This window comes from Sarcophilus harrisii, chromosome 1, assembly GCF_902635505.1.
Source record: "Sarcophilus harrisii chromosome 1, mSarHar1.11, whole genome shotgun sequence".
In the NCBI taxonomy this organism is placed as follows: Eukaryota; Metazoa; Chordata; class Mammalia; order Dasyuromorphia; family Dasyuridae; genus Sarcophilus; species Sarcophilus harrisii.
Genome location: NC_045426.1, coordinates 699585450 through 699602358, shown reverse-complemented (window position 1 = coordinate 699602358; position 16909 = coordinate 699585450). Strand labels below are relative to the sequence as shown.

Below are 16909 nucleotides of genomic sequence, written 5' to 3'. Positions count from 1 at the left end.
GGTTGGGACCACTGGGATGGTGTGTGGCCATTAAGGGCTACCTGGTAGACTGGAGAGACTCCTATCCCAAGAGTCAGGAGGCCTAGGTCCAAACATGGTTCTGCTGCTGTTGGAGCCTTAGAAAAGTGATTTCTCTTTTTTGGGACTTACTTTTCTGTATTAAATCTGTATCAAATAAATTCTGTATTAAATCTCTATTAATATGAGTATGGTGGACACATAATGTGGTCCAAATGGAAGGTCATTCACTCTCTGATCTTGGTTCTAAGACTTTCCCATGTCTAATACTTTCTGTTCTAAGATTCCTCCCGGCTCTGCTATCCCCTGTTCTAAAACCTCTCCCAGTTCTGATCTCCCCTGTTCTAGGGCTCCTCCTAGCCCTGACAGCCTTTTGAACTGTGAAATTTTAAATAATAACTTTCTTCTGGCTCTGATGTTGTAAGTCTACATAATATCCAACATGACCCTCCTCTCCCCACCTCTGTCCTTTCTCCTCCAGTATTTCTTTGTTTTCTGGGGAGGAGAAATACACAAAGAATGTACATTTTCTTTATTCTAGGGAAGGTGAGCTTCCAGGCCCAAGGAAATAAATAGCTACTTTGAGGAATTATGGGATGGCTGGCTTTGGGACCTAAAGATCTGGATTTGAATCCTGCCTTTGATACTTCCTGCCTGGGGGATGTTGGGCAAGTGATCACTTCTTGAAGCTTTAAGTCTCCATAATAAAAGGGAACAGGACCATAGTGCTTCTATATTCCCTTCCAACTTCAGATCTATAAGCCGAGGATCCTCATTATATGTCTTTCAGCAAAAGACTTCTTCTCTCTGGACCTTAGTTTTCTTCTCTGTAAAATGTGAGTTGGACAATGAATTCTCATGCTCTCCCGCTCCATGCTTAGACCTTCTGCTAACCTCCACTTATATAGCCTGTCCTGTGATGTCCTGTAATCTCCAATTAGAGACTGGAGAAATTTTGCAAGACCAGATCCTGCCCCCCAGAAGCTCACGGTCTAGTAGGAAAACCAGGGGCATAAATCCCAGATCTTTCTCTGTAACTTCTAGGACTAAATTTCCACTTTGTAGGCACTACTTCCTTACTCCTGTGGCTTCCCCTAAGAGAATTCAAGCTTCCCAAGGGCCGGGACTACCTTTAGTTTTGTTCCAGGATAGTATTTGGAGCTTTAATCACTGAATGGGTGTTGCCTCAGTCACACTGAGACCTGCTAAAAATCTTGGCTCAAAAGATTTCCCTTTGCCTTACGAGTCATATGCAGTCATTTTAATCTATATCTTGCCACTGAACCCAGATGGCAAAGAAAGTGAGATTGGTGACTTTGTACAGTCCTCTCTCACTTAAATCCAATTTACATGCGTTTACATGCGTATCACCTCCCTGATGTCCTGGTCTTCTTTGAGAACAAAGGAAAACAACAGCACATTTGATATACACTAAGTGCTTAATGAATGATTTTTCATTCATTCATTAAATCATTCTACAGTCATCCATCTATTCACGTGCAAGGAGGTCAAATTAGCCAATATTTAAATAAATCATTTCAGTCTATTTCCTGAAAGGTAAAAAACTGAAGCTGAAGCTTAAATACTTAAGCATATAATAAGAAGATGGGATTCATGGGAAAAGACCCTGATGTTGGGAAAGATTGAAGGCAAAAGGAAAAGGGGATGGCACTGGATAAGATGAATAGATAGTGTCATGGAAAACAATGAACATGAACTTGGACAAACTTTGAGAGATAGTGGAGGACAGAAGAGCCTGGCATCCTGTGGGGGAATGACTGATTAACTGAATGACTGAATAATAAAAATACATTGAAGAGTATCCGTTGTTGCACTTGCCCTCTCCCGCCACCACCATGGACAGCTCCCAGAGGAACACCCCCCCCCCCCCCCCCCCCCCCCCCCCCCCCCCCCCATCCTCCTCCCCATTAGTTCCCTCCTGGCTATGACTACCCACTCACTTTCTCTGTGCACAGGTCAACGCATTTGTCCACCGACATGTTCAGCATCGTTGCCGTCACAGGTAAAGCCAAGGAGAGGTTGTCAGGTCTGTGGAAGCAGCCCCGGAATATGGCACTGCCATCTGCAGGACCAGAGAGAGAAGAATTAACCCCCTACGGGTCTGAAAGAAAGGGTGAATTAGTCAAAAAGCTTCTACAAAACTTGGTACAGAGACGATGACCACCTTGCTCAAGATTACATGGCAAATTTTTAGCAAATGTTGAAATGAAACTGTGGTTTCCATCCTGAAGGTCCAGTTCTGTTATTTTACTATAGAAGCATTGAACGCTAGAGCCAGAAGTTGGACTATTCCCGTGCCTTCTCATCCCATCAGCCAATAAACCTTCATTAACCACCTCCTATGTGTCAGGCACAGGTCGGGGAATTGAAGCCCAGAGAAAGATAATAGCTTATTTAAGACGTCAGCAAGTCAGTTGCCGGGGCAAGGACCGAGGTGTCCTGATTCTAATAATAATCTCAGTTGATATTTCCATGATTTTTTAGGCTCACACGTGTATTCCTCTCCATAGCCCTGTGAGAAAGGAAGTACAAACAGCCTTCTCTCCATCTCCCCCCAGAGAGGAGCCAGAGCTTGTCCCAGGTAGAAAGTAGAAGAGTAAGATTGGATCTCTAACTGTTGGGGCTGCAGAGACCAGAGGCCCATTATTAGGGTTGGATTTCAGAGAGGGCAGTGATGCTGTAAGACTTGAGGGGGGGGGAGCTGAGGGGATTTGATGAGCACCTGGCTGTTCTGATTCTTTATGCTCCCCTCAGAAGGAGCCTCCCCCCGCCTCCCCAGCAGCTGCAGCTCCCCATTCATGGAGACAATGCCCACCATTGTCAGTGTCGGGAGCTCAGCTGCCCAGAGGGAAGCACAAGGCACGTGGGTGGAACCCAGGGCCCCTTCTCTCAGGGACTGAGCTCTGGGCTCAGGCTTGCCTGTGCTTGGGGATGGGGGCAGGGAGCAAAACAGAGATCTGGCTCAAGAAAGACATCCAAGCCTAGCTCCTGATTTGTGACTCTGGGCAAGTCATCCTTCTCTGGGAAGGTTTCCTCAAATGTAAACAGGGACTTAGATTGGACAGTTTCTATGGTTTCTCCCAATTCTGACATTCCCTGTTCTAATGCTTTTCTCAGCTCACATTCCCTGTTCTAAGGTCCTTCCTAGTCCTGACATTCCCTATTCTAGGGCCCCTTCCAGCTCTGATATTCCCTTTCTGATGCCCCTCCCAGCCCTGGCATTCCCTGTTCTATGCCCCTCCCAGTTCTTACATTCTCTGTTCTAAATCCCCTATTCCTAACATTCTCTGTTCTAGAGCCCCTCCCACCTTTGAAATTCCCTGTTCTAAGGCCCCCTCCCAGCCCTAAACACCCCTTGTTCTAAGGCCCCTCCCAGCTCTGACATTCCCTGTTCTAGAGCTCCTCCCAGCTCTGACATTCCCTGTTCTAAGGCCCCTCTCAGTTTAGTCTAGAGCAGCCCCTGGCACATAAAACCTATCTATATTCAACCATTTACAGAGTTGTCTCTCAGAAGAGGATTAGACTTGGGCAGACCAAGGAGCAATGGATAGAAATGGCAGAGACAAATAGAGATTTGTTGGGGGTGGGGTAGGATGGGTGGAAACCAGCTACTTAAGACCCCAAGTGGAGCAGGATCCTCTGGAGCAGTAAGTGTTCTGCCCCATGAGGATCATAATCCCATAAATCTCTGGAGGTGCAGGTCTTAGTCTGAGAGGGCCAATAAAATATTGGCTGCAATGGAGCTGTGAAGAGTTGGCTTTCCATTCCAGCTTTGCCATGTACCCATTGGGGAGGTCTTTGGGGCCAGTTCCCTCCTCCCTCTGAACCTCCATTTCTTCATCTATGAAATGTGGGGGTTGGACCTCTAGACTATGATCCTATGAGCCAGCCTTCTAATTTTACAGAAAAGAAAGCCACTCGGTCAATAAACACTATTAAGTGCCTACTAGGCTTAGGGACACCAATGCAAAAAAGGAAACATGGAAGCGAAGTGACTTGCCAGTCAGCCAGGTAAAAAGGGTCAGGTTATAGTTGAAGCCTGGATAAGCGAGATGTCAGGTAGCTTGATTATGCTGCCATGAGAATTCTTTCTCCATTTAGTCAGTGGCCACGGAGGTTCTTTCCTACCCTGTGATTTCTAGGTTCTCTGATTGCCAGCTCCCATGCTGCTTTTTCCCAGAAACCTTCACATTGGCCTCCCAAGATGGGGAGGGTAGGAGCGGGGTGGGGGGAGTGACCGGAGGAGACACAGCCCCAGTGACCTGGATTCCATAAATGTCAACACAGCATTTGTTGCCTGGCTTGGACGGCTCTTGAACATCCTTGGCCCCAGCGATGTGGGAGCTAGAGGGGACCAGAGCCGCTGCTCTTTGATTTAAGGTACCTGCTGGATTGGAGAATGGGAACAGCTGAGATCCACCTGGTGGGACCTGAAAAACCCTATCATGTCATTGTTCTGGGGATTCAAAATGACTGCTCCCATGTCACCGAGCCCCAGCATCGAGGTGAGAAGGGGAAGAGTTCTCTTTAGTAGGAAGACAGCAGCCAGCCCTCTGGGTAATTAGGCTGGGCTCTGCCGTGTTAAAGAATACAGTGGGGAATGAAGCAGGCCATGGAACTGTGGTTTATTAAAGGCTACCTATAATCAGAGACGAATTGAATTAGCCCAACCATCCGGAGATAATGTGAACCCTCTATTTTTAGTGACTAGCAAGGAAACCTTCAGCCTGGTAGAATTTTCAACTGCTTGCAAGGTAGCTAGCTCCAAAATCCTCCCCAGGAACAAGGCAGGGGACTGGAAACTGGGGGATTTCACTGTACAAGAAAGCCAGTCACTCAGTCAGTCAGTTAGTATGTGCCAGATATTGTGCCCAATAGGATATAAAGAAAAGCAAAAAGTGTCTCTGATCTCAAAGCATTCACAGTCTAAGGGGGGAGAGAAGATATAAACAATCATGTACAAGGTGTATACAATGGAAATGGATGGTAATCTTAGAGGGAAAACTCATGGGAAGGGAGAAGAAGGGATTTGGAGGAGAGAAAAGGAGATAAAGGACAGAAAAGGCTTTCTGAAGGGGGATTATCTCAAAGGAAGCCAGAAGGCAGAGGTGAGGCTAGAGGGCATTCCAGGCATGGGGAAGTAGATCTTTGAGTCCATCCATATCAAGCATCATGATAAGAGAACCATGATCATGAAACAATGAAGGGATGGCAGCATGAATAAGAGGAAAGAACATTGCACTTAGTGTCAGGAAAACCTGAGTTTGAAGCTCCACCATCTGTGACCATGGATAAAAATCTTGCACTCTCTTGGTCCTGATTTCTTTCTCTATAAAATGAAGGAGTTAAATTCAATATCCTCCAAAGTCCCTTTCATATTTCATATCATATCATAAAGATAAGATACTTTACTGCTCCGTGCCTCAGTTTTCCAATTTGTAAAAGACCTGAAGTATTTACCTTGTAGGAGATTATGGGAAGTCCATGTGAGATAATGTGGATTATTTTAGAAATGTCAGTAACTACTATTAATAAAATAGAATGGAAGATTGTGGAATAGTTGAGAGGACTCTGAACATGGAGTTCAGATCTGCACACAGACACTATCTTTATGACCCTTCGTAAGTCATTTAAATATTGTCTGCCTCAGTTTCCTCATATGAGAAATAAGGATAATAATAGTATCTATCTTCCAGGCTGGCTGGAGGATCAAATGACATAATATTCATGAAGTGCTTTGCAAATCCACAAATACTATATAAAGTCTCACTGTTTAGTTGACAGAAGGCTAACTTTGGGGTCCACCAGGGAGACAAGTCCTGCTGCTAATACACAGCAGCTGTGGAATCCTCCAGGTCACTTTCTAAGACTCGTAAGAGAAATGTGGCTGAGTTGCACAAAGTTCCACACTGGCAGCTCATTACCTAGCATTCAACACAAGCATTTATTAAGTCACTATAGTGTGTGCCAGACACAGTGCAGTCATTGGAAAACCAGACAAATATAAAACAATCTCTGCCCTCAAGAAGCATATATTCGCTGGAGGAAAAAACAAATTAAATCACAGAGACTGATTTCTGATGAGAGTATAGGTTGGACAAAACTCAAAGATTCCAACAAATAAAGAAAAACAAAAACAAAAACAAAAACAAAAAAATAAATAAAAAACAAAAACAAATAAAAAACCAAAAACTTAAATGATAACTTTTCAAGACTCTAAGTTATAATTGGATGAGTTGCCAACTTCAGTGATGGAGGGAAAGTTCCTCACATCAATAAGTCCCCAGGCCCATATCTCTCTGTCTGACTTGCCCTCTCTTTCTTTCATCTCACTTTTTTTTATCCCTCCGTATGTCCATCCTTCCATCTGCCAGTCTTTCTATCTATCCACCATCTGTCCTTCCATTTGTCTGTCTACTTATTTACACACACAAACACACCCCTAGTGTAATAGAGAGCTAGTCTCAAAGTCATCTCAAGACTCGAAGGGTCTTATTGCTAAGACGTTCAATCTTATGTGACCCTGTTAACTCTCTTAAGACTAACAAAGCATATGGTATTCTCCATTGATCAAGAGAGCTTGGGAATTCCCTCTACCAATGAACTCATGGATCCGGACATCACCCTTTCCCTCCTGGCCAAAAGATTCAATTGAATTGAATTGAAGCAGTCTTTCAGTGAAGAAATCAAAACAATTTATAGTCATATAAAAATGCTTTAAATGATTATGGATTAGTGAAATGCAAATTAAAACAGCCTTGAGATACCATTTTACATCTATCAGATTGACTAAAATGATAGAAGGAGAAAATGACAGATGTTGGAGGGGATGTGGAAAAATTGGGACACACTGCTTCACAGTTGGAATTATGAACCAATGCAACCATAGTGGAGAGCAATAGGAAATATGCCCAAAGAGTTATTAAACTACTTTTACTCTTTGGTAAAAAGGCTTTAGCCCAGCAATACTACTATATCTCCAAAGATGATTAGGCAAATAGGGAAATAATCTATGTTCTAAAATGTTTATAGCAACTCTCTTTGAGGGGGTCAAAGAACTGGAAATTGCAGGGACGCCCAACAATTGGGGAATGGCTGAACAAGTTATGATATGTGATTGGGGTGAAATACATTTCTTGCTATAAGGCAGGTTGATTTTAGAAAAACTTGGAAATATTTGCATAAATAACGAAGAGCAAAATGAACAAAACAAATACAGTTGTAACCAGTGCAGTAGCTGCAAGTTTGTTTGAAAAATAATTGTAAATGACCAAGTTATACTAAATATTAATAAATATCCAAATTAATTATAAGAAGTATATGTGCCTCAGCAGAAAAAAAGAGATATATGAAGAAAGATGCTATCTTACATATATTGAATTTAACATGTACTTTAACATATTTAACATGTATTGGTCTACCTGCCATCTAGGAGAGGGGATGAGGGGAAGGAGGGGAAAAGTTTGAACAGAAGGTTTTGCAAGGGTCAACGCTGAAAAATTACCCATGCATATATCTTATAAATAAGAAGCTAAAATAAAAAAAAAGAAAGATTCTATCTTCATCCCAAGAAAGCACTAATGAATTGAAGTATCTAGAGAATAATTTTACACACACACACACACATGCACACAAAATTTGTGTCTAATGGTAACCCACTCTACAGTGAGATGGGGTGAAGAAAGAAAAAAAAAGAAATGTACATGATAATTGTGTTGTATATTTGGAGGGAATAGGAAGTTGTACATAGTAGATTTGCAGTTTTATGGGCAATCATCTTTTTTTTATTATACTATGTTATAGAAATTCTTGTTTTAGTCCATAAATTAAAAATAAAATTGAAAAAAAATATTCAGTTGAACACAAGATGATTAAGTGAAGTGCCCTCTTTGAGGGAGGCAGCATGAATACACAGTTGGGCTTGGAATCAAGAGCCTCTAGACACTACAACTGCTTCTCTTCATAGACTGGATTTGCCATGTGACTCTAGACAACTCTCTTCACCCTCAGTGCCCCAATAACACTCTAAGGCTCTAAGTTATAAGTTAGAAACCCATTTTCTTTGCTAGAGGGAGCTTCCTTGCTGAGGGTTCCTAGTACCCGTTAAATTATAGATCTGGTCAGAAACAACAAGCCCTCAGATGACTTTGTTGCTTATTATATCTGGGAGTTTTGGGGGGTGGGTAGAGAAGACAGGAAGGGAGAACATCTTTGTGCTCCTCCCAATACTAAATATTAGATTTAGAGAATGCAGGCAGGAGAGCAGCAGAGTAGAAAGGTCATTGTATGGAGTGGAGAAAAGGACACTGGACCAAGCCTTAGGGACACCTAAGATCAGTGGACACAGCTTGGATGAAGATCCAGCCAAAAAAAAACTGGAAAAGGAAGGTCAGATAGTAGCAGAAGAACCAGAAAAGTGTCACAAAAACCTAGAGAGAAGAAAATATCAAGAGGAGGAGGATTATCTCTCCCAATCTACAGTTGGTGAAGGCTTTTTAAAAACCAAGCTGAGCATCTCCTGCAGGAGAGAGGAAATTGGGATATGGTAAAGATGTCTGTCTCCCTGCTGGAACTAGCCCTTCTCCCTTCACAAGGGCTTCCAAGTATCAGGAGTCTTGACAGTGATACACAGGAGCAGAGAAGGTGTCCTTTATACTCTTCCCTCCACTGCAGTGATTTTTCTACTCATTTTAGAAATAGCCAAGTCATTCTTTGAGGAAAAGAAGGCTCTCGAAAATGTTATGATTTTAAGGGATTAGGCAAGAAATTTCATTTGGCTGTCAAACACAGATGAAAAGACTTTTAACATTTCTGCCAAGCTTCCTAGCTACCAAGAGACTGAAGTTCTCACAAAATCAGCTTTCCTCAAAGCAAATGTCTATAGCTACGTACATGTATATGCTTATATAATATTTCTCATACTAAATAGCTACAATTATGTGCATGGATATATATGTGTTTGTGTACAAAGCTGACATTTCTCCTCCGAAATCCCTACAACTGTGCACATGGGTATGTGTTTGTGTACAAATCAACATTTCTCCTTCCAAATCCCTGCAACTGTGCACATGTGGGTCAATGGCTTGAATTCAGCGGTGTGACCTTCAGGGAAGACATTTGAACTTTTTGAGTCTCATTTTCATTTTCTATAAAATGAGAATTGACTGACCTTTAAGGTTCTTTTTATTGCTGAATTCATGACTTTCTACGTGTTTGTGAACCAATCAACGTTTCTCCTCCCAAATCCCTACAACTGTGCACATGGGTAAATATGTGTTTATGTACAAAGTCAACATTTCTCATACTGCACTATGTGCATGAATATGTATGTGTTTGTGTATAAAATCAACATTTCTCCTATCTAATATGTACAACTATTCATGTGTTTATGTGTAACCTATGGCAGCTAAAAGCCACACACTCTGGCTTATGTCAAGGTTTACTGACTAATATCAGTATTAACCAAGGAGTCTGGCTAACAACGTAAACACACAGTCAGCCCCATTTGGCTCATTCATAATGCTGCTATTTCTGCTTTCCATGCAGAACATCCTAGGTTTAAAAGCAATATCCTGGACAGAGTGATTCTCATCCAGATGTTTCCATAGTAAAAGTGTTTAGCTCAGGCATCTCTAACTCTGAATATGTGATAACCTCTGAATTTCAGTCGGAAGGGAGGTGAGAGAACTATAATTCTAATTTCATTGTTTTTATTAAAAGTGAAGCTCAGATACAGGAGGTGACTTGCCCATGATCACACAGCCAGGAAAACTGCCTGCCACCTTATTTCCTCCCCTGGCTGCTTCTAGGATGAGGACAGTTCAGGGTCACGGATTGTTAGCCATGTACTCTCAAGGTTGAGGCTGGACTGTCCAGGAGACTGGCTGCTCCCTCTCTTGATGTGACTGAATCCAAATGGGACAAATCATCCCCTGTTCTCCCTTGGCTACCACAATTCCTATCGGTGGACCTGCTGATGAGACTCTGAGGGATTAAAGACAGAAATTCTCTCTATAGGACCCCTGACAAATGGTTATCTTTTCCTTGCTTGAAGACGTCCAGAGATGGAGCACTTCCTCACCTCTGAGATAGCTCATTCTACTTTTGGCCCTCTCTGATTATTAGGAAGATTTCTCTCCATCAAGTTGAAACCCGTCTTCCTGCATCCTTCCTGCACAATCCTATTTCTATCCTCTGGAGCTCAAGGTCACACAGTGAGGAAGTAGTGGTGCTGAGACTGAAAGCCCAGTTGGACAACTGGTTTCTCCTCATCTGAGCCTCTCTTTTTCTTGTTAAGGGTTCTGTTTTTGGTCCTGGACTTTGAGGTTAAATTCAGTTCACACTTCAGCCTTTTCATCTTTCCTACCCTGGGTGGCTGTTCTTTTTTGAAGGTCTCAGCAAGGACCTCCCAGAAGAATGGGACAAACACTTGCCTGGGTTTGCCTTTTAGTACAAAGGAACAGCTACTATTTTAGGACCAAAGCATCCCTAACTCCTCTGCTGGCGTAAGAGATTATTTTTTTCCCTCTGGCACATTCATAATGTAAATGATATTGTTTAAAAACAACAAACCAACAATCAGAACCATAGAGGTATTGAACTAAGAGGCAATTCTCAAGTGAGAATTCGATGGCATTGTTAGTGTTTGTCTTGGAGTCAACATGTCCCCTGCTGTGTCCTTTCTGCAGAAAAGAGAAAAGTCTTGAAGAACCTCTGGCTCAGGTAACCTTTCTGTCTTCCTTCCCATTGATTGGATGACAGAAAAAGATCTCATTGGTTTACATTCAAGATTTCAAATACAAAACATGTGCAACTATGTACACACTCAAGCTAATTCCAGATATACAAAATAACCTCAGGATTGACCAGGGAACCTGGGTAATGACATATACAGAGTCAAGTTCCATCTAATCAAGTGGATCTTGTCCACAGTGGAGGAGAGGTTGTATCTGCCTTAAATGAAGAAGGCTCCGGGTTCAAATCTTTTGAGATAAGAGGGACAACATGTGAGAGTGGAAGGATTATGATTTTGGGGGTCAGTGGCTTGGGTTCAGCGGTGTGACCTTCAAGGAAGATGTTTGAACTTTTTAAGTCTCGGTTTCATTTTCTGTAAAATGAGAATTGACTGACCTTTAAGGTTTCTTCTATTGCTGAGTTCATGATTTTCTACCACCTTATGACTCATTGGATTCTTTCAGATCAAACAAACACTAAATTTGGAGAGGCCGTCTCATAAGAGGAAGACAAAACTTGGAATCCATTTGGAGTTTTAAAACCTTCCACTGCTTACTAGTTCTGATCTTCAATAGGTGCATTTCTTTGTGTCTTAGTTTCCTCTTTTGCAAGATGAATGGATTTATGGGTCTTAAGATCCTGCCCAAATAAAACATTCTAGTGGTGAAAGCCCATTTTTAAATGCTTCTGGCTTCCCCCACGATGGTGGATCTTTTCACCACCAATGTTAGAAGTCATAGCGTTAGAATACAAGGAGGCCAATTCCTTCATCGTACAAAGGAGGAAACAGAGTCAGAAAAGTTAAAAATGACTTTCTGAAGTCACACAAGTAGAAAGTGGCAGAGCTAGGAATTGAACCTGGGGGGAAATATAGTATAGGACTCTGACTCCAGCTCTATTATACTGCAAAGTCTAGCAGTTAAGAAACAGGGTAACCTCAATGTGTTGTAATGAGGATAAAATAATTTCAAGGAGAGATAAAGGATGCCTAACTGAGTCAGAAATTATAGATCTTTGGGGCATCTTCTCTTCTTACTCCAACTTAATCTTATTCAATTAGCATTTAATGGGTGCCTATTATGCTCAGGTAGCTAGGTGACACAGTGGATAAAGTGCCTGGAAGCAGGAAGACTCGACTTCCTGTGTTCAAATCTGACCTCAGACACTTACTAGCCATGTGATACTGGGCAAGTCATTAAACCCAATCTGCCTCAGTTTCCTCATCTGTAAAATGGATTTGCGAAGGAAATGGCAAACCACTTCACTTTTTGCCAACAAAACTCCAATTAGGTTACAAAGAATCAGACAAGACAGAACATTAACAATATATGCAGGACTTGGTGATAGTCACCAGGGATTCAAAGACAAAGAAGAAAACAGACTTTTCCCTCAAGGAATTTCCATTCTACTGGCGGATACAACATTTTACACAAAGATGACTAGATAAGCATTTGAAAAGCGAGAAAGAATTACCAACAACTAGTAGAATCAGAAGACTTCCTACATGGAAAGAACATATTTCAGCAATAGAAGACATTCTAGATTCAGAGTGGGGGGAAGGGCAGGCTGAGTTTGGGCCCATTTAGTTGGAACATATATTTTGTGAGAAGTAATGAGCCCAGAAAGGGAAACTGAGGCCAGATGTATCAAAGGCTTTACATGTCAAGAACAGTGCCCAATATTTTATCCAGAAGTGATTATCTATGACAGACTTTTGGGAATTTTAGACTTTTGAGTTGGGAAGTGCTATGTCATGTTTTCACTTTACTAATATTATTTTAATTATCTTTTATTTTCAATTGTGTCCAACTCTGTGACCCCACTTGGGGTTTTCTTGGCAAAGACATTAGAATGGTCTGCCATTTCCTTCTCTGACACATTTTACAGATAAAGAAACTGAAGCAAATAAGGTGATGACCTTACACTGATGCTGCCATTGGAGTATATGTGAAGTGGTCCCCAAGCCAGAACTGGATTGTCTGCAAATTGACAGAACAGCCCTATCCAAACACAGAAAAAAACTTGATGCAGAAATTTAAACACTGTAAAATTTTTACAAATTAAAAACTGAGATTTAATCAAAGAATAAGAAGTAAAAGCAAAGACCAAAAAATTGAAATTACTAAAGCAGCATTTTTACTAAGTTCAAAAATCATTCAGAACTTAAGAGTCCTGGAATATCAGATCTGGAAGGGGCCTTAGAATAGAGAATATTAAAGCTGGGAGGGGTCTTGGAACAAAGGATGTCTTTGTTCTGGGAGGGCTCTTAAAGCAGAGAATGTTGGAGTTGATAGATGCTATAAAACAGGAAATCTGAGTGTCAGAGCTAGAAGAGAGTTGAAAACACAGAAAATCAGAATTGGGGGAATATGGAATGTCAGAGTTCAGAGTCGGAAGCAGTCACAATCCAATAAACTTTAGTATATACAAAGTTATGGGACATCAGAACAACAAATTATCTCATTTACAGAGAAGGAAACTGAGGTCTAGAAGAAAGGTGACTTATCTATGATCACACAGCCAGAGTTCATGGACAGTATACTCCAGTGGGTCCCAGTCCACTCCATCCTCTTGGAACTTGCACTGGTCTGAGCTGTCGGGTGTCCATCTGCATGTCCACTAAGCTCTCAGAGGATACCTCTGGCCTTGTGGTACTTCCTCCCTACCCCCAGCAGCTCTGCTCACACAATCAGGGCACGGTGCTGGACAGATAGACTCACGTACATCGCCGGGCAGATTCCTGGGCCAGCTCAAGCCGATAGATGGAAAGTCGGTTGATGCCACCACATATGTTGTTCTTCTCCCCCTTACACTCCATGTTGCATTCATCCTGGCTTGCGTTTGCCCCCTGGATCTTGTGGCCACAGAAGCACTCAGCACCAAACTCTAGCCCGGCATACAGGTAACCCCTAGGGAAGGGAACATGGGCGTACTCAGGTGGATAGACCAATAGCAGGGGCATCCATCACCCCACTGGGGAGACTTTGGATCTTGGTGCCTCATTCAGGAAAGGAATAACAATGGAATTATGAAGTTTGTCATCTCCTCTCTGGGGACTTTTGGGCAATCCCCTGATCCCTTATAGTTATATACCCCTGTCTCCCATGTTAGCCTCTATACTGCCCTTCAAGTCCTTGATTTTTTTGCTGCTAGGATACCTGAATAAATGAAAAAGAACTTATTAAATATCTATAATACACCAGGTCTTGGACCACTGGATGTGGCTCCTACTCGGAAGGAGAAAGGGGAGATGGTGGTGAGTCTGATACCTGGAAAGCACCTGTGATCAGGCTGTGGGTACTAGAGAAGGACATTCATAAGCTGGAGCAGGCCCAATAGGATGGATCAATAAGGTGAAAGGGTTCATGTCAACTGGTGATGGATTAAAGGAGTTGGAAGAGAAAAAGCTTGGAAAAGAGAAGATGGGGGTGACAAGAAAGCTATCTTCAAGGATTTTAAGGACTGACTTATGGAGAGTGGGTTAGTTTTACTCTGCTTGGCTGTCTAAGGGCAGAGAAAACAAAAAATATAATTAAACTCAAAGACAACAAAAGTTGAAGTGAATAAAAATACACTTTTAAAGGTAAAAGGAAATTTAGGTTGGATATGAGCAAAAAACCTCTAATAATTGGAACTAACCCAAAACACAATAGGCTTTCTTGAAACAAGTGTTGGTTTCCCCTTCCTGGGAGGTCTTCAAGCAGAGATAGTCTGACTATTGGTTTGATATGGTGCATAGAGAACTCTTGTTTGGGGATGAGTTGTTCTAGATGGCCACTGAAGTCTCTTCACTCTGTGATTCTCTGGTAGTAGATCCAACACCAGTCCTGAAGTCAGAAGACCTGGGTTCCTACCATTTAATTTCTACCATTTACCACTGGTGTGAATCATTTTTAGGGCAAATCATTATCTCATGTACAAAGTGAAAATATTAAACTAGGTGGCTTTTAATGTCTCTTGTAGATCCAAATCCTCATCCCTATTGAGGGAATTGAGCTGTTTAGTTCAAAGGAGATGTTGAAGGGAGGAGGCAAGGAGGTGAGAATGAGGAGGAGAAAGGGCTTATTCATCAGACTTGGAACACTGAGTCACACTGGGAAGACCAAGTGAGATCAACAAAAACATGAACTGGCCTCAAAGAGATTATATTCTCTTGAACATTCTTCCTTTTATAGAAAGTTTCCCAGCATTCTCTCCTTGAGAAGGCTGCCTAGTGTAAAGGAACCCTAGTCCTGATAATAATAATAGTTATAATTACTATTATTATTCTGTTATTCTTTATGTAGCACTTAAGGCTTTCAAAATGCTCTATAAATATTGCTTTAGAATATAAATAAAATCCAATTTTTAAAAAACTCAGGATACATAAAAAGTAAGTTATTTATCCTTATTAAAAAATTCTGGGAGGGAGATGTCATGATTAGCCCCATTTTACTGAAGAGAGAACTGAGGCACAAAGAGTTTATGTGATTTGCCTAGTTACAGAGCCAAATAAGTTTCTGACGCTCAATTTCAGCTCATTTTCTTGACTCCTTTGTGCAGAACTTAGTGAAAGTATAGATAGAGAGGGCAAACTTAGGAATAAGGCAAAAAAATTCCATTTTAAAGGTGGCAAAAGAGAAGACAAATTGGGTCAGGTAATTCTCCACTTCCCTATAGAAAAACAAAATTTGCTTCAGGGTCTTAGTTAATTTTCCAATTTCAATTTTCTTTGGGTGCTGTATATCTGTCTAGGTCTTCCATGATACCCCAAGGGCTCCAGCGAGGGAGTACAGACCATTTCATTTTAATTGAAGTGTCTTCAGCACCTAGGACAGCACCCGGTGCTAGTAGGTGCTTCCTGACTTCTTATTGGTTGGTTGGACCATTTAGAGCCTGAAGACCTAGCTTCAAATGCTTATTGCTTCTGACTACCTGGGTTATCCTGAGCTAGCCCTTTCTTTCTTACCATGAAGTATTTGATGGCTCAGAGGATAGACAGCATCAAGCCTCGGAGCCGGAAGACCTGATTTCAAATCCCAGCCTCAGACACTAACTGTCATCCTAAACAGGTCACAAAATACCTGATTCACAGGTTGCTACATGCCTGGAACATAGTCAGTGCTTAATAAATGCTTGTTCCCTTTCTCTTCTCTGGAACCTCAATTTCTCTTGGTACAAAGTCAGAAGAAGGATCTATGAGTTAATCTCTTACTTTTCTTTCAACTCTAAGTCCTAAGATCTTATGAATCCATTAATATGGCCCAAAAAAGCAGTTAATAATTCAATCCAACTTTGCTATTTGGATCATAGATTTAGCGCTGACAAGGACTTCAGAGACATTCTGGTCCGGGATTCTTACCCATCTTTGTGGTCTCCCTTTGGCGATCAGACTGATGAAACCTAAGGTCCCCTTCTCAGAAATGTGCTTTTCAATGCATGACATAAATGACAGAGGATTACAAAGGAAACTAATTATATTGAAATTAATTATATATTGATTATATAATTGAAATTAAGCTGTATGGTTTTCCATATGCAGTTGGGTTCATGGGCCATTTGAAATCTGTCCATGGACCTTGATAGTTAGGTTAGGTCCTTGATAGTCTGTCCCTCTCCCTTTTTAAGAGAGGAGGAAACAGCCCCAGAGCAAAGTAAGGACTTATCTGGGGTCACATAGGGAATGAATTAGAGATTCAGGCTCCTCAGACTCTCAAATCCAGTGCCCTTTCCACCACATAATTATCCTCTGGGTAGCATGGCACCAGCTGTTCTTGGTGCCTTATAGAAACCGCTAAGAGAAGAGCTAAATCTCCTTCTCACCCTCCCCCTCTCCACCATCATTCTCTCTCAGGCGGCTGCCCTGGAATGGCATTGGGACTCCTTACTTGCTACAACTTCTCCCCTGGGCTTCCTCTCCAATGCCACCTGGAACCTGGCCCCACAGTGTGAGTCCTGAGCGGGTGATTTACTGGGCCGCAGATGAAGGAAGCATCACTTTACAAGAAAAAGAGCCTCCTAGGTGTGATAGATCATAAGGCAAGAGGCAGCCCCATTACTTAGAGGCAGGAAGGATTGCGCCTTTGTTGGAGGTGAATTAGGAAATGATGGAGATTCTGTGGCTCTCTAGGGAAGAAAGCTGGGAGTTTGGGGACCA

General features: G+C 41.9%; 1 protein-coding gene across 6 annotated transcripts in view; it reads right to left on the bottom strand.

Moving 5' to 3' along the window:
- Positions 1 to 16909, bottom strand: part of WSCD2 (WSC domain containing 2) — a 142620-nt gene that overhangs the window by 23964 nt on the left and 101747 nt on the right. For 5 of the 6 annotated variants that reach the window (XM_003761087.3, XM_031948738.1, XM_031948739.1 and 2 more), the window contains exons 4-5: positions 13498 to 13682; positions 1980 to 2101 (exon numbers count right to left, since the gene is read on the bottom strand). In XM_003761087.3, the coding sequence (XP_003761135.1) occupies positions 1980 to 2101; positions 13498 to 13682 (307 nt within the window). The remainder of the gene's footprint in view (positions 1 to 1979; positions 2102 to 13497; positions 13683 to 16909) is intronic. The other variant, XM_031948743.1, reaches the window with a different exon arrangement.